The sequence below is a fragment of the Pseudozyma hubeiensis genome, assembly GCF_000403515.1.
Source record: "Pseudozyma hubeiensis SY62 DNA, scaffold: PHS58, whole genome shotgun sequence".
Taxonomy (NCBI): domain Eukaryota; kingdom Fungi; phylum Basidiomycota; class Ustilaginomycetes; order Ustilaginales; family Ustilaginaceae; genus Pseudozyma; species Pseudozyma hubeiensis.
This window is the reverse complement of record NW_012133840.1, coordinates 85001-109469: the sequence shown is the minus strand read 5'-3', so window position 1 is coordinate 109469 and position 24469 is coordinate 85001. Positions and strand designations below refer to the sequence as shown.

At 56.4% G+C, this 24469-nt stretch overlaps 13 protein-coding genes and 1 non-coding gene across 14 annotated transcripts; 7 read left to right on the top strand and 7 right to left on the bottom strand.

Moving 5' to 3' along the window:
- Positions 1-400: 400 nt before the first annotated feature.
- Positions 401-1231, bottom strand: PHSY_006147 (hypothetical protein; the record flags this gene model as incomplete). The annotated part of the gene is made up of 1 exon (XM_012336750.1): positions 401-1231. One exon carries the CDS (start codon positions 1229-1231, stop codon positions 401-403), a length of 831 nt encoding a protein of 276 aa, XP_012192140.1.
- Positions 1232-2659: 1428 nt separating this feature from the next.
- PHSY_006146 (hypothetical protein) lies at positions 2660-3720 on the top strand (the record flags this gene model as incomplete). The annotated part of the gene is made up of 3 exons (XM_012336749.1): positions 2660-2688; positions 2778-2889; positions 2992-3720. The coding sequence occupies 3 exons, from the start codon at positions 2660-2662 to the stop codon at positions 3718-3720; spliced, it is 870 nt and encodes a 289-aa protein (XP_012192139.1).
- Positions 3721-3920: 200 nt separating this feature from the next.
- Positions 3921-7712, bottom strand: PHSY_006145 (cell cycle checkpoint protein rad17; the record flags this gene model as incomplete). The annotated part of the gene is made up of 1 exon (XM_012336748.1): positions 3921-7712. The coding sequence occupies one exon, from the start codon at positions 7710-7712 to the stop codon at positions 3921-3923; it is 3792 nt and encodes a 1263-aa protein (XP_012192138.1).
- An 847-nt stretch (positions 7713-8559) lies between these two features.
- On the top strand, positions 8560-10371 carry PHSY_006144 (hypothetical protein; the record flags this gene model as incomplete). Its single annotated transcript, XM_012336747.1, has 1 exon — positions 8560-10371. The coding sequence occupies one exon, from the start codon at positions 8560-8562 to the stop codon at positions 10369-10371; it is 1812 nt and encodes a 603-aa protein (XP_012192137.1).
- A 259-nt stretch (positions 10372-10630) lies between these two features.
- Positions 10631-12959, bottom strand: PHSY_006143 (potential fungal zinc cluster transcription factor; the record flags this gene model as incomplete). The annotated part of the gene is made up of 5 exons (XM_012336746.1): positions 10631-10763; positions 10844-11065; positions 11957-12104; positions 12410-12579; positions 12862-12959. 5 exons carry the CDS (start codon positions 12957-12959, stop codon positions 10631-10633), a joined length of 771 nt encoding a protein of 256 aa, XP_012192136.1.
- Positions 12960-13365: 406 nt separating this feature from the next.
- PHSY_006142 (hypothetical protein) lies at positions 13366-14244 on the top strand (the record flags this gene model as incomplete). The annotated part of the gene is made up of 1 exon (XM_012336745.1): positions 13366-14244. One exon carries the CDS (start codon positions 13366-13368, stop codon positions 14242-14244), a length of 879 nt encoding a protein of 292 aa, XP_012192135.1.
- Positions 14245-14460: 216 nt separating this feature from the next.
- PHSY_007657 lies at positions 14461-14532 on the bottom strand. The gene has a single exon. It is a non-coding gene; the product is annotated as a tRNA-Val (tRNA).
- A 273-nt stretch (positions 14533-14805) lies between these two features.
- Positions 14806-16470, bottom strand: PHSY_006141 (hypothetical protein; the record flags this gene model as incomplete). The annotated part of the gene is made up of 1 exon (XM_012336744.1): positions 14806-16470. The coding sequence occupies one exon, from the start codon at positions 16468-16470 to the stop codon at positions 14806-14808; it is 1665 nt and encodes a 554-aa protein (XP_012192134.1).
- Positions 16471-16941: 471 nt separating this feature from the next.
- On the top strand, positions 16942-17265 carry PHSY_006140 (hypothetical protein; the record flags this gene model as incomplete). Its single annotated transcript, XM_012336743.1, has 1 exon — positions 16942-17265. One exon carries the CDS (start codon positions 16942-16944, stop codon positions 17263-17265), a length of 324 nt encoding a protein of 107 aa, XP_012192133.1.
- Positions 17266-17397: 132 nt separating this feature from the next.
- On the top strand, positions 17398-18502 carry PHSY_006139 (cytochrome-c oxidase chain VI; the record flags this gene model as incomplete). Its single annotated transcript, XM_012336742.1, has 2 exons — positions 17398-17497; positions 18171-18502. The coding sequence occupies 2 exons, from the start codon at positions 17398-17400 to the stop codon at positions 18500-18502; spliced, it is 432 nt and encodes a 143-aa protein (XP_012192132.1).
- Positions 18503-18894: 392 nt separating this feature from the next.
- Positions 18895-21288, bottom strand: PHSY_006138 (hypothetical protein; the record flags this gene model as incomplete). Its single annotated transcript, XM_012336741.1, has 1 exon — positions 18895-21288. One exon carries the CDS (start codon positions 21286-21288, stop codon positions 18895-18897), a length of 2394 nt encoding a protein of 797 aa, XP_012192131.1.
- Positions 21289-22255: 967 nt separating this feature from the next.
- PHSY_006137 (hypothetical protein) lies at positions 22256-22534 on the top strand (the record flags this gene model as incomplete). The annotated part of the gene is made up of 1 exon (XM_012336740.1): positions 22256-22534. One exon carries the CDS (start codon positions 22256-22258, stop codon positions 22532-22534), a length of 279 nt encoding a protein of 92 aa, XP_012192130.1.
- Positions 22535-22843: 309 nt separating this feature from the next.
- On the bottom strand, positions 22844-23065 carry PHSY_006136 (phytanoyl-CoA dioxygenase; the record flags this gene model as incomplete). Its single annotated transcript, XM_012336739.1, has 1 exon — positions 22844-23065. The coding sequence occupies one exon, from the start codon at positions 23063-23065 to the stop codon at positions 22844-22846; it is 222 nt and encodes a 73-aa protein (XP_012192129.1).
- Positions 23066-23267: 202 nt separating this feature from the next.
- On the top strand, positions 23268-24128 carry PHSY_006135 (hypothetical protein; the record flags this gene model as incomplete). The annotated part of the gene is made up of 2 exons (XM_012336738.1): positions 23268-23378; positions 23799-24128. 2 exons carry the CDS (start codon positions 23268-23270, stop codon positions 24126-24128), a joined length of 441 nt encoding a protein of 146 aa, XP_012192128.1.
- Between the last annotated feature and the right edge of the window lie 341 nt (positions 24129-24469).

The window sequence follows — 24469 nt, the reverse complement described above, 5'->3', positions numbered from 1 at the left end:
GCACTTTCTTCCTGACAACTTTTTTTTTGTCCCGGTAAAAGGTCCGTTACCCGAAATTTGCTCGCCTTGCATCACAGCATATGGGCGAGTAACTGACCGTCGCAACGTCAACACACCTTCCGAACGGTCATAGATTCTAAATTCACGAGCGATACTACTACAAAGTACGAAGACAGTCGGGACATGTTTTGGCGTCGAGATCACATTACGGACTAGCTTGCTCCGTCTGATCAAAATTGAGGATTCTGAGGGTTCTAACGCACGAATCGACCAGATGTTTACTCCTACAGAGACGTCGAGGCGTACGTAGATATCGTACGACGGAGTCATATTGAAGAATTGGGTGCAAACAAGGGCAAACCTGGTCAGTCACGAGCACTTGCAAGCACAGCAGATACCTCTACTCGTTGCTTACCCAGCCGGATGCAGCGTCGTTCTCCTCTGGCTTCTTCTCATCGGCGGCGGCGTCGTCGTTGGCACCGTCGTCCTTGACCTCCTCTTTGGTCTGGTCAGCCTCAGCGCCGTTGCCGTTGGCTGCGCTGTCACCGTTTCGCTCTTCGCGATCCGCATCGTCGTCGGCGCGACGCGAGTCACCCCTCCTTCGGTCTTCAGGGTAGTCGGCATCGTCATCACGTCGAGGCTCGGGCGAGCGCTCTCGGCGCATGGCGGCACGTTTACGGGCACGCTCCTCGGCGGCGCGGTCGGCCTCCTCCTCCTCCTCCTTGGTCAGCTGAGGGCGCGCTGGAGGAGGGGGAATGTCGGAGCGGCTACGGTCATCGCGCGAGTCACGACCGTCGCGACCGCCGCGGCCGCCGTACGAAGGAGGAGGAGGGGGACCTCGCGAAGGGCCGTCGAACCTCCAGCTGGCCGAGGGAGCGTTCTTTGCAAACTGGATCGAGATCTCGTTGCGTCCGAATCGCATACCGTGCATGTCGCGGAAGGCGGCATCGGCGTCGCGTGGATCCTCGTACTCGATGAAGGCGTAGGGAGTGGCGGTGGCCGACTTGAGAGCGGGAATGTCGCATCGAATCAGGGGGCCCATACGCTCGAATTCGTAGGCGAGATCCTTAGCTCGCATGTTGGGCGGAAAGCCCGCCACAAAGAGGGTAGTAGGAGGAGCACGGTCTCGACCACCACGACCTCCGCCACCACGGCCTCCTCCGCCGCCTCGAGGTCCACGGTCATCGCGGTCGTCGCGGTCGTATCCTCGATCGTAGCCTCGTCCAGACATGGTGGATCAATGTCGTCGGTGTTCGTGTGCGGATGAGTATGCAAGCCTTCGTGTGCGAGACTAGGTATCAGCGCTCCAAGGGTGATAGAAGTGCTCAGAAAGACACCGTGTGGTAATGATGGTAGTGAAGCAGATGAGGTTGTTGGCCGGAAGCACGTTGACGAGTCAAAATCGCGATTTTCAGAAGATTTCTCCGCAAGGTGCGGAAGTTAGCCATCCATCGAATGTGTCAATCAAATTTGTTCAGACAGCGCTCAACAACTCAAACGACTATGAATGGGTGACACTGCTAGCACGCTACCGTGTTTTTTAGCCCAAAAACGATCGTAACGTGTGGCACGGACACTTGCTGGAATTTCCGCTCCATGTTGAGCAGTTTTAGGTCGTGATCGACTGCGCACCGCCGATGCTCTGTATGAGAACAGTCTAACATGTTCGAACTTTTCCGCGATTCGGGCTGTCCGAACGTTGAGTCCGTGAGTCGGAGAGCGGCTGGGAGGCTCTAGCTCTCCACCTCGAGAAGAACCGCGAGAGGAAGCGGATCTCACTTTTCTGACATCACACCACAACCTTTGCCAAGTTGCTGACTGCTCCCACGCTCAGTCAAGACTAGATTCGGTGAAGCCGTCCTTCATATTCCGCTCATCATCGGGACCCGCTTTAACTCAACTCCATCAACAACGTATCACGCTCGACGCGGCACTTGCTTCCGACTCATCAGCCCAACATGGCCGACACTGATGGTACGTGTTCCGACAATCTCGCTCTGATTCACACCCTTGTTCCAGCTATATACCTCCTACCTCCAACATGATCCCACCTCGTCTGCTGCGTCCCCTCTGTATCACACTTTCTCCGTGTCCGCTCTCGTTGCGCCTCTCGTCGTCGTACCGCTGAGGAAGGCCACCCTGTCCTCTCCCGCAGCCCCCTTCGCTCGCCTGCTGGCATTGCGATTACTCTCAACTCTTCCAGGCGTGTGATGCGGCGGGTCCATCTCATCGCTATCCGTTTCCGCAGTCATTCGCGCCACTGAGCCACGGTCAGATGTAGCAGCTGCATTTGTGCTCTTGCGTCTCATCTCCGCTCTTTCAGCCACGTCGATCAGCACGCTCGCTCCTGCGATCTGAGATCGTCACGCGTGCGTTCTTGCGTCATCTTCACCCTGCGCCCTTTCATCTCTCCGCAGTCTACTCTTTTCACCCACCTGCTTCTGCCGCGTCCAGCTCACCAAGCACATCTGCTCACGACTAACCCGCATCCGCACGCCCTCTCTGCCGTTTCGACCCAACAGCCCAGCAATGGAACGGCGACGCCGCTCGTGACGCCGCCCGCGAGACCGACAATGCTGCTTGGAACGGCGGTCGCAGCCCTTCGCCAAGGGGCGCCGCCACTCCTCCCCGTCGCGAGCGCGAGCGATCCCGCTCGCCCATGCGTACTGGGGAAGAGGACCGTGGACGGTTAGTACTCACTCGTCAAGCCACGAATCAACTTTCAAGAATTGCAACTGATCTTTCCCATCTTTTCCATGCCACTACTCGCGATACAGTGCTGACCGTGGTAACGGCGACAACAACCCAGGCAACAACCTTCACGTCTCGGGTTTGAGCAACCGTGCCACGGAGCGTGACCTGGAAGAGGCTTTCAGCAAATACGGAGCTGTACGTGGACATACCGCACCTTTCAGACTAATTTGGCTTCCAGAATGCTGACGTCCAGTTCTATCTGACCCGCTTCGACCACTTTGATCTTCGCCACAACAGCTTCAGAAGACGCAGATCATGTACGACCCTCACAGTCGTGAGCCAAGAGGTTTCGCATTCGTCACTTTCGAGAAGGCCGAGGATGCGGACGCCGCCATCACGGCCATGGACGCCACTGACTTCCTCGGTCGCAAGATCCACGTCGAAAAGGCTCGTCGTGGACGCGCACGCACTCCCACCCCTGGCCGCTACTTTGGCCCTCCCAAGAAGGGACGCGACGGTCCTCCTGGTGGCGGCTACGGCGGCGGCGGTGGTGGATACGGTCGTGGTCCTCCTCGCGGCGGGTACGGCGACGACCGATACGGCGGTATGCCTCCTCGCGGCTACCCACCCTACCCACCTCGCGACCCCTACGACCGTTACGGTCCTCCTCCTGGCGGCCGACCCTTCTCGCCGCCTCCCATGCGCGGCGACCCCTACGATCGATACGGGCGTGGACCTCCCCCTCCTCGCGACTACCCGCCCCGCGACCGCGACTACCTGCCTCCTCCCCCTCGTGGTGGCCCGGGCATGGACTACCCACCTCGCGACTTCCCTCCCCGCGGTCCTCCCGGCGACTACCCGCCACCCCGTGGATACCGTGACATGTCGCCACCTCCTCCCCGTGGCGCTGGAAGGTACGACGATGTCCCACCTCCCCCTCCTCGTGCAGGCGGTCCCGGTGGTCGATACGATGGCCCCCCGCGTCCCCGTTACGACGACGCTGGTCCGCCACCCCGTCGTTACTGAATCGCCACCGACTGTCCTTCGTCAATCATGTTATATTAAGAGAATTCCGTTCGAAAACAAGTGTTTATGTTGTTGAGTCAGGTATCGATCATGCGCAGAGACGATGTTGAAACTCAAGGGTCTATATGATTGCAGACGGAGGTAGATGCGAAGACAGTACAAGTATGAGGGAATGCTACGGGGTTTGCTTTTCGTGCTACTCAACGGATGCGGATCTGGCCTCTCCATCGTGGCAGTTTTTGCTTGCACGCATGGATCCATTCCGCGTCGTCTTGACCCAATGGTCCCAGCGCCGTCTCTACCAGCTCCTTGGCAGCAGCCTCGAACGCAGCTCGGTTCTCTACACCTTCTCCAGCTTTGACCACCGCCGAACCTAGATCCGTGCTTCGAGATACCTTGATCAACGACGTCAGCGCGAACAGCGATGACCAGAACAGAGCCCGATCCAGCGGCTCTGCGAGCAACAGCCTCAACACAGAGCCCAGACAGTTGTGCAGAGCTGACTGGAGTTGCGGGCTCGGTGGAGAAAAGTGGTTCGAGACGACTTTGCAGAAGGAGACGATGCACTCCAGACCAAGATGCGCAGTGTCGTGTTCGTCGGTCTTGATGCACAGCGACAGCGCCTGTATGGCTTTGTCGAGCAGCGACGCGTGTGCTGTGTGGGTATTGGAGGCGATGAGAACGAGTCGGCCGGAAAAGAGGCTGAAGATGGAGGAAGTGAGCTTGCCGAGTCCTTGTCGGAGTCGAGGTACACTTAGCGGTTCCGGTGTCTGCAGCAAGCCGAGAACATGCTCGAAACCAAGCAGACATACGTCGCTCGTCTTTGATGGTTGCAATTCCAAGGATTGATCAGAGCCTCCGTCGTCGACACCAGCACGAGCAGATCCCGATAGCTCTGTCAGTAGCTCGATCAGGAGACAGAGACCTTCGTACGGCACATCGTCATCCAACGGCGAGCCAGCTTCAGAAGCAAGCAGCAGGTGCGTCTTTTTCTTGCCTGCGCGGTTTTCGCCCTGGAGAGCCTGCATCAGCGCCCAGGTAGCCTGGTTGATACCCATGACGATGAATGGCTCGGCACCAAAATCTAATTCCAGCGAGACGCTGAGAGTATGCAAAAGTCGCAGAATCGAAACGACGATCTCCGGTCGCGTGTCGTACACGCGGCAGAGCTGCGAAAAGGCACCGAAGAACTTCGAAATAAATCCGTACACGATCTCCGCCGAGTTGGGCTGGATGGAAGATGCAAGGCCTTCGAGCATATCCAGCGAGGTTTGAACAGCAGAGATGACGTCGGATCGCTGAGAAATGGCTGCAAAATCCGATTGCGAAAGTAGGGAGCCGAATCGCGATTCGATCGAGGCGGTGATCTGCTTAAAGTAGAATTCGGCAGATCGCTCGGAAGGGGCATCGGTATGCGTGGCGCCAGAGTAGATGCAGCTCACCACAGAGGCAATGAGTGCGCCGTGGGTGTTGGCCGGAAGATGATCCAGACCAGACACGATACCAGAGACGAGCTGCTCCATCTCGGGAAGTTGGAGAAGGGAGATCATGATGCCGCTGGAACGGGTGAACGCTGAAAGGACTTGAGCGAGTTGCAATAGCACGTCTGAGTCTGACATCCACAGCTGAAGGTTCTCCGAAAGTCTTTGAAGCAGGAATGTGAGGACGTGTTGGCCTGCCTGATCGCTGAATGCGCGCTGGATAGCAGCATTGGTGGCAAAGCCAGAGCGTTGGTCAATCAGCAGGTAGGACGACGTCCATCGGCCCGTGAACCACAGCAGCGTCTCTGTTACTTGCGGGCTCGTTGCTTCGACAGAGGCAGGTCCGAACGCGGAGAGATGCTGAAGGAGCTGCATGCCAAGCTGCATGATGAGGGCTACAGCTGGATCGTCGGGCTCTGCGCTGTTCGCAATCTCGCTGGGTACCTCGGGTGTTTCGCCACGCGCATCGTCAGCAAGAACATGCCCTGCAATCAACACCAGCCAATGAATCTGTTCCCACGTCTGTCCCATCTCGAAGTCAGTGAAATTGGCTTGGTGTTGTGATTTGGCGATCAGCTTGTCGCAGAGAGGCTTGGCGAGCTGATGCAAGGCACGCAGATTATCGGCGGCCGACGTGCGCGCCAAATTAGCAATCGTGATCAGCTGATCCGAATAGACGTCTCGGTCCTTGGCAGAGACCTCTTCGACTTCTGACATGTCATCTTCCCCGCTTACGACGGAGGCTGCTTCGAGACGGCCAGTGACGTAGGGAACAAAGACCTGATCGCGAATGCTGCCAAAGACGGTCTTTGCGAAAATCTGGACGTGAGTATCCTGTGCATAAGCGGTATGTTGTTGTTGCAGCGATGAGGCCAGTGCTTGCCAGCAAGCTAAAAGGACGTCAACGGTGTCTTCGGTGAGGACAGCGAGGTCGTCTTCCTCATCTGTGTCCTTGGGTCGATGGAAGGCAAGGCCAAAGATCGCCTGGCCAAGCGAAGAAAGCGACGAGATGAAGGCGAAGCTTCCCTGGGCGCCACTGGCGCCTTGTTGCAGAGAAGTGGCTAGGATTTGCAGCGGTACGACGGAAACGATGATTTGAAACGCCTGGGCCAAAAAGAGCATCGAGTTGCCTCGAGCAGAGAGGAGCGCGGAGGGGGAAGCGCATTCCTGTTCTACCAGGGACTGCAGCTCGGCGCAGAGATGTTTGGTGCGGGAGACCAGCGCAGGGACATGTTGAGGCTTGTGGGACTGCGGTGTGAAGCTGCACGTGGAAAGTATGCATTGTCGAAGACGATGCACTGAGAATGAGATGTCGCGACTGGCCGTGCCTGAGGCTTGCAGCCGCAAACCAAAGCGGTACGCTGCACCAAGGAGAGAGACGACGTCGTCTGATAGCAGCACTGAAATGAAAGCATCGGGAAGCGGCTGCGGACGAAGAAGCTTCTTGCTTTGGCTGGATGCGAGCGCGGCATTGGGTTCGTCCTCCTCGTCTACACCGGTCGCCAGCATCGAGTCTTCTTGCTGAGAGCTCGACTGCTGCTGCCAAGCGGTCGAGGTGAACGGATCGAAGCGAGTAAAGGTCCAGCCGAGAAGCTTTTCTGTGGTCGAGGCAGCTTGGAAGAAGAGGGTATGTCGCCATGAGGCAGTGTCGGCAGACGAGCTCGTGGCATCCGAGATGGTGTTGTAAAGCAGCTGGAAGACAGCCGTCATGAGACCAGCAAGGACATGATTCTGGATGAGCGATTTGCATTGGCGATGCTGGAGTAGATTGAGACCGACTGCAGAGCCGGGCACGGCAGGTTTCGAAGTGGACCGAGAGGGTTGTGATCGACTTGGGTCTGAAGAGGAAGAGTCAAAGACGTCGTTGGCGCTGGTAAGAATGAATTCATCCACGATAGCACGGACTAGGCCCAGACCTGTCACGATTCGCGCGAGCGCGGCGGTTGATTCCGTAGCGTCGACGGGCCAGGGAGACGGGAGCGAGAGCAGACTCGAAAGCTGTGTGTTGAGCAGGCCAACGTGTGATTCAACGACAGTATCGAGGGCTGAATTTGTGCCTGTAATCTGACCAACATGTTGAGCTAGCTCGAGACCGAGAAGTCGCTTCTCTACAGCGATGGCTGTCTGGTAGGCGCGAGAGCGTAGGTATTGTGGCCACGAAGCAGCTGCGTCGGGAGATCCAGAGGAATGTTGACTGCGGGAGACGCAAAAGTGAAGGAGAAAGTCGCGCAATAGCGAGAGAGATGCGACACCCTGACTTGGCTGTTGAGGCGCCAGTGAGGGCAAGACGAAAAGGACCGCGTTGAGCGACTGGAAGAGCACGAGCGGATCGTGGGAATGTTCCAGTGCGAAGCAGGCGTAGTCGAGCGCGCCTTCCGACTGTCGAAGAGCCAAAAAGGTAGCTTCGCCTTGAGCTCTAAGCTGCGGATCAGGGTTGGTGAACTCGCCCGAAGCTTGGCTGATGGAAGCAAGAGCCTCCTGCAAGTGCGGGTTCGCAGCGACGAGCGACATGTCGGCTGTGCTCCGATGACCCGCACCAGCTCGTCACAACGGGAAGGCCAGCAATGGAGGCAAGGTGAGTGACCAGCCGTGGCAGAGGCACCAAGGTATCCGTCTCTGCTTGCTCTTGTCCGTCACTTCGGAAGAGCCGCTTTTGTGTGCGTGTGGTAGTAGTAGTAGTAGTACAGATGTGCGGAGTGAGGTTCGTTCGTGGACGCTTTCAATCCAAAAAGAGAGGTGCGGTGCGGCGTTCAAACCGGTGCTTGACCATCAAGACCTTCTTCGAATCCAAAAATCTGATCTACGAAAGCTGAGGCCCGATTTGGAAGATGCACTTGCGCATCGCAATATGAAAAAATCATCATGTTGTGGCTCTGAATGGCGGCAAGCCGAAATCAAGAGGTGAGAAGGTTAGTTCGTCGCCGCTTCCTGCTGCTTTACCATCATCTTCCCCGGCAATTCCGTCGTGTCATCCGCAACGCCTCGCTTTCCCAACCGGAACCCATCCGCAATCGCAACGATCCGTTTCAACCCTCTCGTTCTGCACTAGCAAGTTCGGTATCACAACACCTGAGTTACGAATTCGTGCTTGGGCCTGCAACTTCTCTATTGGGTGAGCCGTTGAGCCCTTGAGCTTTTGAGCTGCCCTTGCCTCTGAGCTCCTTCCCGGCTGCCTCTTTCGCCGCTTCCCTCGCTCGGAACAGAATACGGAAACGAACATTTCTTCCCCTCAAACCTCTTCGCGGTCACTGCTATGAATCGTCATCATCCTTACGGTGGTTATGACGAAAGACCCGGTCGCGGCGGTCGTGACGGAGCCAATCCTCCCTCGCGAGGTCATCCGCCTCGTCCAGGCGGTATGAGTCCTCCCCCTTCCTCCGGCTACCCGTCCTACAATCCTGCCGCTTCCGGTATTAGCGATCCGTCCGCACCGTACCCACCACCTCAGGATGCCTACGCTGGTGCCAATGAATTCGCTGGTGGTCCCGATCGTCGCTACCAGATGCCTACGAGCGGTGGTCCACCGAGAGGTGGCATGAGCGCCCGCGGCGGTCCCCCTGGGGCCCATCCGCTACCGCCTCCTCCTGGTCAGAACATGAATACTCCTCCCCCGTACGGATACACTCCCGCCTCATTTGAGAGTGCGCCTTATGGTGCTCCCTCTTCTTACGACCAGTCTTCGGCGCCGCCTGCTTCTTATGGTCAGCCACCACAGCAAGCTCCGGGATACTCGCAAGACTACAATCCCGCTGGTCCTCCGCCTCGCCCACCACCGGCCGCCTTTGACGGTCAAGGCTACGGCAGGCAACCTCCCTTCGGCCAGGGCTTCCGGTCAGATGGACCCCCGCAAGGTTCCTACGGCCGTCAACCCCTCGACGAAGACACTGGTTTCCGCGGCGGACGTGGCGGAAGGGGCGGGCGCGGGGTTCGTGGTGGCGGGCGCGGTGGACGCGGCGGAGGCGGCGGCGGCGGTGGTGGTGGTCGCTTCGATGATGACGAAAAGCCTTGCCGAACCATCTTCGTTCGAAGCATCAACTTCGAGACCGACGCCGAGTTCGTTAAGCAGCAATTTGAGCAGTTCGGCCAGATCAAGACCTTCTTCGACATGGTCAACAAGCGTGGCATCGCTTTCATCACGTACTACGACCTTCGCTCGGCAAGAGACGCCATGCTAGCAATGAAGGGCGCTCTCTTTGGCGGTCGTCCCATCAACATCCATTATTCGCTGCCACGTGAGGAGGACAAAGCACAGCGCTGCGATCGTGACAAGAATCAGGGCACCCTCTTCACTGTGCTCAAAGGTGCTCAGCAGGATCTCGATGATGACGCCGTGCGACAAGTCTTTGCAGAGTTTGGCGATCTCAAGAAGATCCGCGACTACCCTGGGCAGAAGAACAGCCGCTTTGTAGAGTACTTTGACAGCCGTGCTTGTCAGCTTGCTCATGACCAGCTCAACGGCCGTTCACACCTTGATGGTCAGTGGGACCTTAAATTTGCTTGGGACGTCGTCACAGATGAAGACATGGAGTGGGCCAAAGCTCCGCAGCAGGCCGGTGGACCTGGTTTCCAACCTGGTCCGCCTGCCGCTCAGTCCGTTCGGGGTGGCAGAGCCGGTGGGTCGGACCGAGGCTCCTCATCCGCCGACTACGGCCCACCCGCTGGCGGTGAGACAGGTCTTGGATACGGTCGTCCACCCATTCCTTCCACTGGTGCACCTGTGGACAATGGCTGGGGTAGACGTGCTGGCTCTGGCTCTGCTGCCGCTGGCGCCTCTGCTCCACCATCGGCAGCAGCTGCAGGCGCGGACGCCGGCGATGTCAACCGTCTCGAACAAGCACAGAAGGTGCAGCAGCTGCTTGCATCCCTTGGTGCTGCTTCCAAGCCTCCGGCGACAGCTGCGACCTCTACACCTCCCCCTCCCTCCATCGCTAGCCCGCCGGCACGCAGTCCGCCAGCCACTCACGCTTCCGCTGCAGGATCCGCAGGACTTCCGCCCAACATTGCTGCTCTGCTTCAGTCGGCGGCTGGTGCACCCAAACCCATGCAGCCACCCAAACCGCAATCGCCTCCCACTTCCAACGCCGCCGCAGCCGGCCAAGAAAGTGGTCAGCAATCTGTTCATCAGCTCTTGAGCATGCTCAACCAGAATCGACCCCCTCGTCCTTCGTAATTGTATTCAGTATTTGTATCCTTGCGCGACGAAACACTTCAGGACCGACAGTGGCCCGGACTAGCTTAGGACGGATGATACAAATTGCACTCTTTGAACTCAAGATCTGATGTATTGATTTGTGAAATGTGTGTTGACGGAAGTTACAAATCTAGACAAGCACTACAGATTGGGAGACGCAGCAGCGATGGAGCTGTGGCATGCTTCGGAGCATGTCGACGAGCGAGGCTATCCGAACCTCGGTAAGCTTCCGACGTCACTACTTGCACTCGACGGTAACAGTGTCTCTGTTATAAGTGCATTTTCCATCGATCTTCATGGCGATGTTGTTGTCACCAGCATCACCGTTGCCTTTCCAGGTGTTTGGAGCTCGCATCCAAAAGCAATCGATGCTGCGCAAATTTCCGGAAAGCGTCAATCAACCTCTTCCTCTGTTTTTTCATTCAAACCGGGCTGCTGGGGAAGAACTCACTTTGCGCCTCTGCACGTGTCATGACCCCAATAGCCGTAGTGGGGAGGCTGACGATCGGTTGTGCTCGAGTCACCGTGATAGCAGATGACGACGTCGGTGTCGATGGGCGATTCGTCGGTCGCCTTGTCGGTGATCTTTCGGATGCATTCGCTACGGCTTAGTTTGCGACGCTCCAGAGTGCTTGTCTGAGAGTGGTGCGATACACGAGTCAGTAAACATCCACTTCCGCAGACAAAGGGAAAAAGTGCAATTGAGAGGCAACTCACGGCATGAACGCTGAAGACCAAAAACATCACAGCAAGCACTTTGACGACGGACATGTTGAGGACAAAATTGAGACAGTAGGAGGTTTCGAGCTCAGTGGAAGAGGTGTGAGGGGCTGAAGAACAATCGATCCTTGAAGCGCTCTTAAAGAGCCGAATCGAATTAATGGAAGGGACATCTCAGGAAAACTGCGTTGCAACCTTGATCGGAACTCCCTCGTAGCGTTGAGCATGCTGGGAGCTTTCCGGGGCTGAACTCTGCGAGGCGGGGACTCTACGCAATGGGTCAGAGACGGTGTGCTCGGGAAGGGTGTGCAGCAGGAATGTTGAGATGAGATGGGAGCTGAAGTGCTCGGGAGGTCTCATCTGACTTCATTTCAGGATTGGTGGGACCGCGCAAGGTGGGAATACGAAAGCACAGCCCGTTCACGGAACAGCAATTCGTCTGATTGATGTTTCATTGCTCGATCAGATCGCTCCGTGGCGAAAAGCTTTGCAACACCAACGTTCCACCCTTCAATAAGCCTTCAGAGTTGTCACCAATCCCGCGAGACCCACTCATTTACTTGTCAGTCTGACGAAGCTCAACTGATGCGCCTCTAGATACTCTGGGCAAAAGAACTTGTGAGTTTCATTCAGTACAAGCCATCTCGTGCCAGACGACGTAGCTATACGTGCACTTGCCCGGGACGTTTTCCTTCCATGCAATGTTGTCCGGACCCGGAAACGCCGATCCAATCCAATCGTTCTTATGACCTATAGCGAAGCAATCAGCTCTATCAACGAAATGCAGCGCAGCGTCAGTATCTACCCGAAACATTGAAATTCTTTGAGTATCACTTCTACATACCTTTCACCATCGCACGTCACCGTGGACAGATGCTTGTACCAAGGTTGCCATCTGTTCATCGACTTGTCCTTGAGGTCGATGGTGCTGCGGCCGATGAAGCAGATAGTCACGTAGTAGAATTCGGCGCTGGCGATCGGGAATACTTTGGCTAGCGCATCGGCGAGACATTCGGCTCTGCTTGAGCGTCGTTCGATGACAGGCACCTGCAGTGGCCGGGGTCGCGATCGTCGGCAGAGTCAGCACGGTGAAGTCGAGATCGCGGTTATTGAGGATGGAAAGTCGGAACTTACAGCCAAAGCTACACTCGAGAGACTGAGAACGGAAAGAACTGTCGAAATCCGCATATTTGTGTCTTACTTTTTGGGGAAGACAAGACGTATGTTGATACGACGAACCGACGATATGAGAGGCGACCGCGCTTTTATCTTTCTGACACCATCTTGGCAGATTGACCTTGGAGTTTAGAAAGGTTCTGACGATGTGCGTGCTCCTGACGATGGGCTGCCGCAGTCTCAATGTGGGCGAAGTGGGTCGACGCCCTCGTTGCGGTCAACTTTGCAGATGAGGACCGGTTGCCTGGGTCGAAAAAATTGACGATCGGTTGCAACTCGGTGGAGACAAGCCTAGACCACCCCCACAAGCATGACGGGAGAAGATGAAATAAGGTCTTTTGCAAGAGCGATGTCTGCGATCGCTTTCTAGAGGCAATGCGATGCTTCCGCAACTCTTCCACTTTACCATCAAATCTTTCCCTCTTTCTCACCTTCTAGCCTCTCTTCAAAGTCAACGAGCAACCAATCGCATGAAAACATCACTCTCACCTCACAATGATCAAGCTACTCACTCTCCTGCTCGTGTTCCTACCCGTGCTTCTCGCCGTCCAGGTGCACGACTCTCACCCGCACCATGCGTCTCGTATGGTACACCAGCGACGAAGCTTCATGTCGTGGCTGACGCGAATCTCATCCAAGACGTCCGACTGGATGTTTGGCTCTGTACCCATCCCCGCCGTCGACAAAAATCAGATTCCTCACCCAGCTGTAGGAGGTGTCTCTGTGCTGCAAAAGATGCCGTATCCGTACGCAACGGGTATGATTCCACGATTGGCTAGCGAGACGCTGAGCGGGAACGGATTGCCGGGTGGGTGGATGTGCTTGCACGTCACGCCTCCGGTTGATGCTGGTGAAGGCGCTGGTGGTGGACAGCGTGGGGCTACGGGAGGTGATCAAGGTGGGGTAACGGGTGCTGCTGGTCAAGGCGCTGCTGGTAGTGGTTCTGCCGCAGGTCAGTTTGGTGGAGCTGGAGGTGCTGGAGCTGGGGTTGGAGGTATGGCGGGTGGTATGGGTGGAGGAGGTGGCCCTGCCGAAGCTGGCGGCGCCGGTGGAGGATTTACTGGTGGTCGACAGCAGATGGGAGGCACAGACTTTCGGGGAGGGAACGGCGGCGGATCATTTTATCCCAGCGGCCAGCAAGGCTTTGGTACAGGCAACGGATACATGGGCGGAGCAGCTGGAGCTGGCATGGTAGGCAATGGTATGACAGGTAACGGTATGGGAGGTAGCGGTATGGGTGACAATGGTATGGAGGGCATTGGAACGGGTGGATATCCTATGGGGAGCAACGGCATGGGTGGCATCTATCCGCAAGCTGGTGGCATGAGCAACGGCCCTGGAGCTGGGACCGGTGCAGGCATGGGTAGTGACGGCACCGGAGCTGGATCCGGCGGCGGCATGAGCGGATATGCTGGATCTGGCAATGCTGCCTTCGGAAACCGAGGCAGTACCGTTCCATCTGGCTACATTCGCTACAACGGTCAGCTGATGACCATCGGCCAGTACCAGCAAGCCCTTGCTGGTGGTTCTTCCTCCGGTCCTTCCTCAGATTCGCAATCTCTTTCTCGTCGAGACGTGCTCCAGGCCGACTCGTCCGCGTTCTTCGTACACAAGCGTCAAGCCGACTCCTCTGACGGCGCTCCTCAGCCTTCGTCGGACGGTAACAGCCCGCCCGCTCGAAAAGGAAAAACCCCTGTCGCCAAAGTCCTCATGTGCATCAACGGCGATCCCGCCGTTCCCCCCATCAAATTCAACACCATGACCGGTATGCGCCTTCGTGACGCTTCGGTGCCCAAGGACGGTGTGGTCGACATCACCAACCTGCCCAACTATAAGATGCCCTGGATGCCCTTCCTACCCACGGCAGAGATGTGGGCCGAACAGCAGGAGCTCATGCTTGCTCAAGAGCAGATGATCGAGACAAACATGACTACGGCTCCTTCCCCCTCGCGTTAAAGATTCTCGCCTCAAGCATTCTTGTGTCGTGTCTAAGCATTTGCCTGTTCCCATTTCTTCTCGTTTTCTGACATACTGTACAGGCGCTTCAAGCTCATGCTCGACAAAAAAATTCCCCTTCTCAAATCCTTGCAGCGTCTTCATGTGTATGCATCAATCGAGAGAGGAGGAATTAATTTGCTCGAAAAGTTGATTGTAAAAAACAAAAAAGGAGGGTGCTCCAACTCGGAATCGAACCGAGGGCTCGCCCGTGTGAAGGGCGTGATTTAACCGTTAATCGATTGGAGCTGTTAAAGGATCTAGCTGGTGTGGGCCGCGAATGTGACGTATATATACTTCCACGCATGAAGTGGACATCTCGTCGTCGAAGAAGTCTCCGTCCCTCGCATGGAATGCCCTCTCTTGCAGCAACAACACTCGGTCTAGAACATTCGAAGCACGCCCGGACCGACAAGTACATCCCTGCCTAAAGCACTCCGCATCCACAGTCCTCCTAGAGCATCGCGAGTCAGCTATATGGTAAAACAATGTTGCAGAAGAGTGAAGATGTACAAAGGTAGTTCAGGCAATCACATAATTATCGGCACTCAGCACCGACTGCTGGGAGAACGTCGTAAGAGCGCCCGTATCGGCCAAGACGACGTCTGCCACCGTGACGTTGCAGAGCGTCTTTTCGCAGACAAAGTCGACAACGACGGGGAAGAAGACGTCGACGTTATCCGCGCCCTCCGTGACCGAGAATTCCAAGCTGCCAGACTTGTTGGCGCTCGAGATACTCTCCAGCGTCCACTCAAGGTTGTTGGTCTCGTCATTGACGGACCACGAGCCATCGGGACACTCGACCGAAGGCACGGAGCCTGACGGCAAGGGGATCGCAATGATGACGCTGCGCAGCTCACCGAGATCTTCATTCTCGAGCTCGTACTCGATGCTAACATCGCATCCGCCTTGACCGTTGGGAGAAGGCCAGCAGTTGATCGAGAGCGGCAACGCAGTCTCGTCCTTGGTGACCATCCGCCATCGCAAGACACCGAGCGACTGGTTGACCGGGAAGGGCTTCCTCGCGTCTCGCGGCGCGACGATGCGATCGGAGGACCACGCAGCCTTGTCGACTTGGGGGTTAGTCTTGAATTGAAGTTCGCCGGCGGAAAGCACGAGATTGTCGGCCTCGGGTGGAGCGAGCTGCAAGCGAACCTTAGCAAGCGTGGGATCGGTGATCTTGAGCAAGAGGTCGCCCTTGATCTCGAGCGATTCGAGACCACCATCGCGGTTGCCCGTGATAGAGATGCGCTCCTTGATGACGACGTGCACCGGTTCTTGGTGGACAGGATCGAGCAAGTCGAGCGGGTCGATGGCAGCCGCTGTAGTTGCTGGTGCCGCGCGAGCAGCGGCCGCTGATGGGGCTGAGCTGGCAGCAGCTAGTGAGGCCGAAGCAGCGTTGGCAGCGGCGGTGAGCTCTTCATCCGCAGCGGCAGCAGCGGCGGCCAGATCGCCACCCATAGCACCCAGCAGGTCGGCGCCCTTGGACTTTTTACCGAGCTGCATACCTTTGCCCTTGAACGGTTTCGCCGCAGGTGACGAGCTGGACGAGAAGCCGGTCTGAACAGGCGCCTGTGTCGGTGGTGGCTCGAATCGCTGCTGTACACCCGTGTATCCACCGGATGAGCCGAATCCGCCCGAGTTGCCGCCCATCTGACCGCGACGGGCGGCGTCCCTGCGCTGCATCTCGAGCTGCTTTGCACGACGTTTGAGCTCCTCCTTTGCCTCCATCTCCTTGTTCCTCTCGATGATCTCCTGGATCTTTTCCTCGTGCGACTCCATCTCGAGGATAGACCTGACCTGGGTGAGGTTGACATTCTCCCTGTATCCGAGCGAAACGATCTCGTCAAAGGCTCCGAGGAGCTCGAAGCTGTAGCGGAGGACCGAACTCTCGTCGAGCGATCTGCAGATGTCGGAGGTGACGCGGGCAAAGAGGTGAAGCGTGTCGATGTCTTGGAGGATGTTGGAGTTTTTGTTTGTGATGAGGATCATGTAGAGATCCTCGAGAGGTTGGTACACGAAGCGAACCGCATCGGTCTCGACGGAAGTGTGTTGTGAGCCGGCAGAGATGAGCTTGGGGAAGGACGCAAGGAGACCTTCGATGCGCGATCTTGGCATATCACGAAATTGACGGCTGATGACGGGCTTTCCGCCTCGGGTCGAGACGGAAGCGGCGAGAATGACCATGTTGCCTTTGCTGGATTTCTGATGCTAGAGCGTGCCGTGTCGGGATGAGGTGTGGTGTGAGACAAGCTGCTTCCCGGGGCAGGGTCGAGCCACAAGACAGGTCCAGGTGTAGTGCGTTGTCTGGAAGAGTGCGGCGCTTTAGGTATGGGCTGCGCCGTGACTTGTGATGAGAGATGAGAGTAAGACGGGAGGTAATGACGACGACGGTGATGGTGATGGCAATGTCAGCGTAAACGGATGAGAAGAAGTGTAGAAGTGTCGATCTCAATTGCGGCCAGCGCGCGGGTCGGTGTGTGTGTGTGTGTCTCTCTCTCTAGCAAGGCTAATTCAGACACGACGTCTGCACGCTGAGAGCCTTGCTGTTCACAAAAGCTGGTTCGAGCGCAACGAGCCAAGGCTCCACGTCTTCTTCGCTGGCCAGCCAGGCGCGTTATTCGAGAATCGTTTCTCTGTCAGAGCCTCGAATCTGCGATGAGAGGAAGTCGCGAATTGATCGGGCCTCTGTCATTTTCCGTGCGAATTGACTCGAGATTCGAATATTGTGCGGTGGGAAGCTGCGATTTGAAATCCGAAACAGGCATCAACGACGGAAGAGTCAGGGAACGTCGCTGTGCCAGTCTCTTGAAATGTGGAATTTTCGCGTTGCTTTTCGGTCGCTTCCGACTCAATCGCCAAGGCAGCAGACGGCGACATCGAGGCATCAATCGGGACCAGCTGAAAGCCACTGTGAGAAACAAGGGAGATCATCAGCATCATCGCCCACACGTTGTGAGACCGCTCCACGAAATTGGCTAACTGTAATCCGCTTTCTTCTCGAGACGACGACGGGTTGTGCCTAAACTCGAAATTGTCACCTTGCACTACCTTCAATTCCGTCGTCACCACCACCATCCATCTCACCCGGTCCCTATCGCATTTCGTTTCGCCATGTCCTTCCTCACTGGAGCCATCCGCACCGCCGCCGTCAGCACTTCGGCCCGTGCTGCCCTTCTCGGACGTGCCGCCCCTGTTGCCGTCGCTCAGCAGGGTAAGTTTTCCTCGACTTTCGCCCGTTTATCGCCCCTTTCCGATCAGTACACATGCAGCATGTCGGGGTTTGCTCGATGGATCGGATGATCCCCCGAGCAATGCAGTCAGCAGTAGCAGACACAGCAGCAGCCGTAGCAATAGCAACAGCATCAGTAGCATCACAGTCAGCCTCAGCAACAGCAGCAGCAGCAGCAGCACCTTTTCATACAGCAGAACACTCAAAGCAGGAAAATCCTGTAGCGGCGAGAGTCGCAACATAACCCATCGATCGCTTCGACGCTTCCCTAGTCCAAGTCTCATGAATTGGCTCACAACACGCCGGAAGGAAGCGAATTGGAATTCTCGTCTTGAGGAGCTTGACAGTCAGGTCGAGACATCTGCTCAGCTAGTTTTAATCCGCGCATCCGAGATTATGCCATGCTCTTGAGCACCGACACTACAATCGACCCTCATGCGAAAAGGACAATGGCAGCCTAGCCCGACGCTGCTTATGTCGAACCTCCATGCCCAAACCGCGACCGCTGCTGTTGCTACACTGCTACTGAGCTCTAGTTCGCGGCTTGCTAATCCTGGACCCATAGGAATTCCCAGATCCAATGGGGCGAAAGAGCAACCGAACCTCTTGTCCTCTGAGCCGATGCTGACTTCTCACTTTGTTTTTTCCTTCACAGTCCGTGGCTACGCCGCACACCACGAGGAAGAGTCGTTCGACGCCTTCAACACGCGCTACGTTGGATTCTTCGACGCCGTAGAGGACCTGTTCGAGCTGCAGCGTGGATTGAACAACTGCTTTGCCTACGATCTGGTACCCTCGCCAGAGGTCATCGAGTCGGCCCTTCGTGCCAGTCGACGTGTCAACGACTACTCGACCGCCGTGCGCATCTTTGAAGGCATCAAGCAGAAGGTCGAGAACGAGAACCAGTACAAGCAATACGTCGAGGCTCTCAAGAGCGTCCGTGAGGAGCTCGGAATCCAGCTCAAGGAGGAGCTGTATTCGGCATAAACCACCTTATGCACAGGCAGCGCAGTGGCAACATCCAAACAGATCGCACATGTTTACGACTTTTGTGGCTGTAAAACCCATGCTACAGTAATCTCATTGATAAATCTACATGTAGAGCCCGCGGAGAGATGGCTGTGATGGAACAGAGTCGAGGTCGAGATGGTGATTCGTTCCAGGCTGTCGCTCACGCTCTGATGCGCACAGTCGAAGAACACGAAAGTATGGGAAGGCAAACGTGACGACCGAGAATGGACGTCTGCGGAGTCCCCACCGCCTGCTCTGGTGACCCACAGCAGGAGACGAGATGTAGGGTTTTATTATGAGCGTCAAGCTGATCAAACAGGAACGACGTCGAGCAGAGACTTTTTAAGATATACGTGCAGCAAACCCATTCAGCGCTTCCAGCTGGAATCCCGATCATCGTCATACTCCTCATCCCCACCCTCAGTCGCAGCCGGCTTGTCCCCCGTCGAAGCTCCCTCCACACCAGCCGTCGTAGCAGCAGGTGCGGCAGCAGCCGCAACAGGAGGCTGGATCCACGATAACTTGACAATTCCGACGTCGGGAATCTCCGCTCCACCTCTCAAGGCCTGCTCAGCGCTGTTGCGTGCCTTGTACACGACAGTTGCTGCATCGGCATCGAACGAGTCCAACTCGCCAAAGGCGGCAAAATGCTGCTTGAGCTTCTCCGCGTCAGCTCCGGCGGGCAGATCCTCGATCTTGAGTCGCGTCGTGCGGTTGTCGATGCGGAACGACCGATTGGGTCCGCCACCCATACCCCCGGGACCACCTCGTGCTGCGTACGGTGTATAGCCTCCGCGACCGCGTGGAACGTAACCACCTCTGCCTCTGCCTCGTCCATTGTACCCGTATCCTGCACCAGCGTTGGCGCCATCAATGCCGAGCGACGCAGCTTCGGCTTTGAGCGATTCGAGCTTCTTCTTGAGCTCTTCCGTCGTGGATCCAGGTGAAGAGCCTTGCGCGTGAAGATCGAGTTCACGATCCAGCTGTTCTTTCTCTCTCTTCTCCTTTTCCGCCTTCCGCCTTCCAGCTTCCACGTCTCCGCCAGCACCGCCTGCTGCTGCTGCGGAGGAAGAGGGTGCTTCTTTGGGTGCTGCTTGCAGTGCTTCCACCGCAGCCTTGACGGCTTCGGTCGAGGTTTTGATCTGATCGCCGAGCTGTTTGAGCTGGGTCATGGTCTGCTTCTTGTCTTCAGCGGTGAGTGACTTGTCGCCGAACTTGGCGAGAAGCGCCTTTTGCTCGGCTAGCTGCGAATCCAGAGCGGCCTGTTTGGTTCGTTGGTCTTCAAGCAGCTTCTTGCGCTCTTCGGACATGCCGCCGACATGAGCAGCGGGACCTCCTCCGGGTGTGCTTGCTCCGGCGACAGGAGGACGGGCGTGGTAGACGTTGGAAGTCTTGCCGGGAACGAAACCGCCCCTCTGCGGCGCTGACGACGGAGGCGGTCGTGGAGTGGGGCCCGCTCCCGGAGCACCTCCAGCAGCTTCGTCCAGACGCTGAAAGTAGACTTTGACGAAGCGGTTGCCAAAGATGACGTCGGGGCTCTCGTGTGCTTCTTTGGCCTCGGCGGGCTGCGAGTAGCTGACGAGCGCCTTGGAGCCAGGCTTGTCGATGCTGATGTTGGTGATGGTGCCAAACTTCTTGAAGTACTCGTTGACCTTGATGAGGTCGAGGCTGTCTGCTGGGACATTTTCGATGACGAGGGTGGTGTTGGATCGTCGTGCAGATTGGAAAGTGCCGGGAGGTCCACCGCCACGTCCACGACCTCGTCCGCCCATTGCTCCGCCGCGACCTCCGGGACCCATGCCGCCATTGAACGGCGCCGCTTGGCTGAAGTGATTGGCGTCGGAGGCCTGCGGTGCCAGTTGCCCTCCCATTCGGTTTGCCAGGTTCTGACCATCGCCATTCAGGTGAGACGGAGAAGCTCCGGGACCGGCATTGCCAGGAGCCATGCCTGGAGGTGGGCCCATGCTGGGATGCCAGCCTTGTGGAGGCATACCGAATGGAGCGCCCGGAAACATCATTGGCGGGCCATGCATAGCATTTGGACCACCTGGACCCATCATGCCGCTCAAATGGAATGGCGGTTGCTGCCGTTGTGACTGCGATTGTTGGTTGCGTGCATTGGCGTTGGCGGGCTGCATATCCGTCGAGTGCTCAAACTTGCAGCTAGCGCCGCGAGGACAGAAGCCTTTGTTGTGGTAGTCTCTGCAGAGCTGTTTGGGTCGATTATCCCTTCGTCCGCCCTCGGTTTGCGCGCCGTTGGCATCGGTGCCGTCTGTGTTTGCCGCGCGTTCCCTCGAATCGCGCTCGCGGGCTCGACCTGCGCGGGAATCATCCGAGCCGGGTGTAGCGGTGCTGTCCTGCAGCCTCCGTGTTTGCCTGGGAGGAGAGCGGGTAGAGTCACGGGTGTCATCGTCTGCTCTTCGCTTCCTAGATGAGGTGGAAGTGTCTGCAGCTAAGTCGGATGTGGATGCGAGGGCATTGGAATCGGCGGTGTGGTCGGCTTCGGCGGACCCTGATGAAGGGAGGTACGCCTTGTCGGCTATCGCCTGGAAAGTCTTTGTTACGAAAGGTTCGGTCTCTGCGGCCAAGAAGTCCTCGAGCTGTTCGGTGAGGAGCGTCTGGAGCTCGGCCTGAGGACCTTCGTGCTTGAGCAAGGCGAGGACGTAGTCGGCAAGCACCTCGGGATCGGCGTCGCATATGGGGCCGAGCTCAGAGGTGAGCCAGGCCTTGAGCTCCTCTGTATGCGCTTCGTCGAACAGCATAGCAGGCGATGCTGGCCGGGCAGAATGGCGCGGAGGCTATCAAGAGTGGCGTCGGAAAAGGAGGTGGCTGAGCTGTGAGGCGCCTTTTCGTTGCTTGATGCTGGAAGGTCGTTGGTCGCTGAGGTCGAATGCGTGTGTATGCGAGTGTTTGTGGAAGGGTTCAGCCACAACTCTAGTGGATGGATAGATGGACGGATGCTGAATGCGGATGGCGGCTGAGTGGTGATGCGGGCGATGAAGAAGAAATGATGTTCAACACGATCGACCGCCAAAGTCACTTTCGGTTAACATTTCATTTTCCAGATTCAATGCAGCACACACCCAAACACATTCGCGCTCTCCTGCCACAAAATTTCATGACAGTGCTACTGGACTCGCACTGTGCTGCGTGGAACAAGAAGTCCCCTCCACCTTCTGCTGTGAGGCCCTTGAGACGTCCCTTCTTCATCTTTGCTTGCTTGTGATCACTTCACATTCCCGTCCAAAGCGAGCCTGAAGACCTTGCTGCTCTGGACAGCCGTACTTCGGTCCAAAGATGGTCCCACAGTGTAGCAGACGTGGGTCATCCGGTATACAGTCGGACTGACCGCGATCATCTCGATCATGCCAGCCTGGCAGAGGCACAACCCTGATCGCCGATTGACTAAAAAAAAGGCTCGTCCATCGCCGAGATGATGCAATTTTTGTTTTTCCTAGATACTCGGTTGAATCATCGAGCTAACAAATGCTGCGGATATTTCACGGCACGTGCTTGGGATGAGAGTCACGTGTATGGCTATAGTTTTTCGAAGTCTCGCAATACAAGACCACCTGAAAGTGCAAAAGAAGAATACATTTGGAAAACTCACTTGAATTGTCCGTCGAGGTACTGCCTGTCTGCAACCATACCTTTGTTCGTTGGACACAGCTTCGGCCAGTTTGAGTCGAACTAAGGCAGCAGACGGCGACTTTGTCGCCAAAGGACCCGATGCCACTGCCAAGATTGAGCAAGGCTCATCAGCGAAGCCTCGGACTGCAGACAAGTCTTCGGAAGCGCTGCAGCCAGAGCGAGATGGAATCAAGGTCGAAATTGGAAGCGCTGGGCCGTGAGCTGAGAGCTGAGAGCTGTGGTGAATGTGGCAGCGAGGCGAGATTGCCAGTGTGCCTCCGCAGCCGTGCTGATTGGCATTCGACATCGTTTCGTCGCCATCCTTCTTGCTTCTACCTACGACCAACCAACTCCCCTCCCCGTCGACAAATAACGTAAGTTTCTGCTGCAAACACTTCTTGATCGCATCAGCAGCAGGCATCACCCCAGCATCCTTGCACACATTGGCATCAGCAGCATTCCGACCAGCCATACCCGACTCTGCATTCTCGATTCGCTACTTCCTGCAACCACATACAACATCTCTCAACGAACAGCACGAACGTCGTTCTTGCATCCCTTCTCGTCATTCAGCGATTCTGGCGTATGCACACAACGGAAAAGAAATGCAAATCTGGCAAGGATGGGCAGAGGATTCAGATGTCTTAAGACGGCTTGCCAATAGTAGAGCGTAGAGGACGGAGGAAGCTAGACCATTGCAAAGTTCCGAAGCGCAGGGCATAATGTCGCAACGTTGTCGGAGTGCTCTGAGGCACGTTGCAGGGCATCCATCAGACGCATAGCACCACGAGGTGGAGATATCAGCGCAGATAGCTGCCGGCTCTCGATGCACTCCTGTTGAACATCCATGTCCACATACTTGGCGCGCAGCACAAACGATCCTCTCCATCGCTCCAACCAATGCTGCATCTACACCGCCAACGCTGATGCGATCAAGCAAGCAGTCAATCCACACAACTCAATCACTTGAACAAATGACTAACCTTCTTTCCCTCGCACCACCAACATCTCGTACCAAACAACAGTCCTCAAGATGACTCGCCTCACTGAGTACATGGTGATTGGACGCCACCTTCCCACCGAGAAGGAGCCCTCTCCCAAGCTCTACCGCATGAGGATCTTCGCCGTCAACAAGTCGGTCGCCGAGTCTCGTTTCTGGTACTTCGTTCGTCAGCTCCGAAAGATGAAGAAGGCCACCGGTGAGATTGTTGCCATCCACGCCGTAAGTATTGCATTGAAACCGGACGTTATCGACAAGAAAGAGCATCGCAGCGGATTATGCACGAGGCAGATATCATGCAGATTGGATAGTCAGACAAGGACTCTCAGATGGTCACAAAGTGTTGGAGGACATCCATGGATGCAGAAAAGCGACTAGCAGCGATCAGCCAACTCATGCAATCACGTCGTAGCATTGCTGGTCAGGACACCAGGCCAGGATAACGCAGGGCGAATGACTCCGTGCGAGAACCAGGGTAGCATACCCAGTCAGAACAAGGCCAAGGAGCGTGGCATACGGACTCCTCAGCCACACGACCTGCCGCTCTTTCTTGTCGTCACGACCCGCACACATCTCGTATCCTCTGTCATTCGATGGACCCCAGACTGACTCGTTCCGACATTTTTGCTTGATTCCTCATAGATCCACGAGAAGAAGCCCCTCAAGGTCAAGAACTTCGCCGTCTGGCTGCGATACAACTCGCGATCGGGTACCCACAACATGTACAAGGAGTTCCGTGCCCTTTCGCGCTCCGAGGCCGCCGAGTCTCTGTACCAGGACATGGCTGCCCGCCACCGTGCCCGATTCGCCTCGATCCACATTCTCAAGATTGCCGAGATTGAGAAGAACGAGGACGTCAAGCGCCCTTACATCAAGCAGCTCATGGCTCCTGGTCTCAAGTTCCCCCTGCCTCACCGTCGCCCTCGTCACGTTGGTACCTTCGCCGGCCAGCGCCCCAACACCTTCTACTAAACGACTCGTCATTTGCATTCGACGCGTCTTGTCCGCATCCGACCATTGTACACCATCCACCACCACCACCATCATCTATGCATGATGTATTTTGCATCTCACATGTGCGCACCCAACCTCGACTACCGAGGGTGATGTGCGTTTCTCACCTTTCTCCCTTTTTCCGCGGCACAGTGTATGTCGTGGTCCTGGGTTAGATCCCAAAAAATGTCCTCTGTTTGGCAATCCTAAATTGCTTTCGACCTGTTGCTTTTGTTTCTGTGTGGATGCAGATTTGTGCGTTGTTTGTGTGGACAGGATATCATTGGGATATGGGTATGATATAAGGGTAAAAATACATG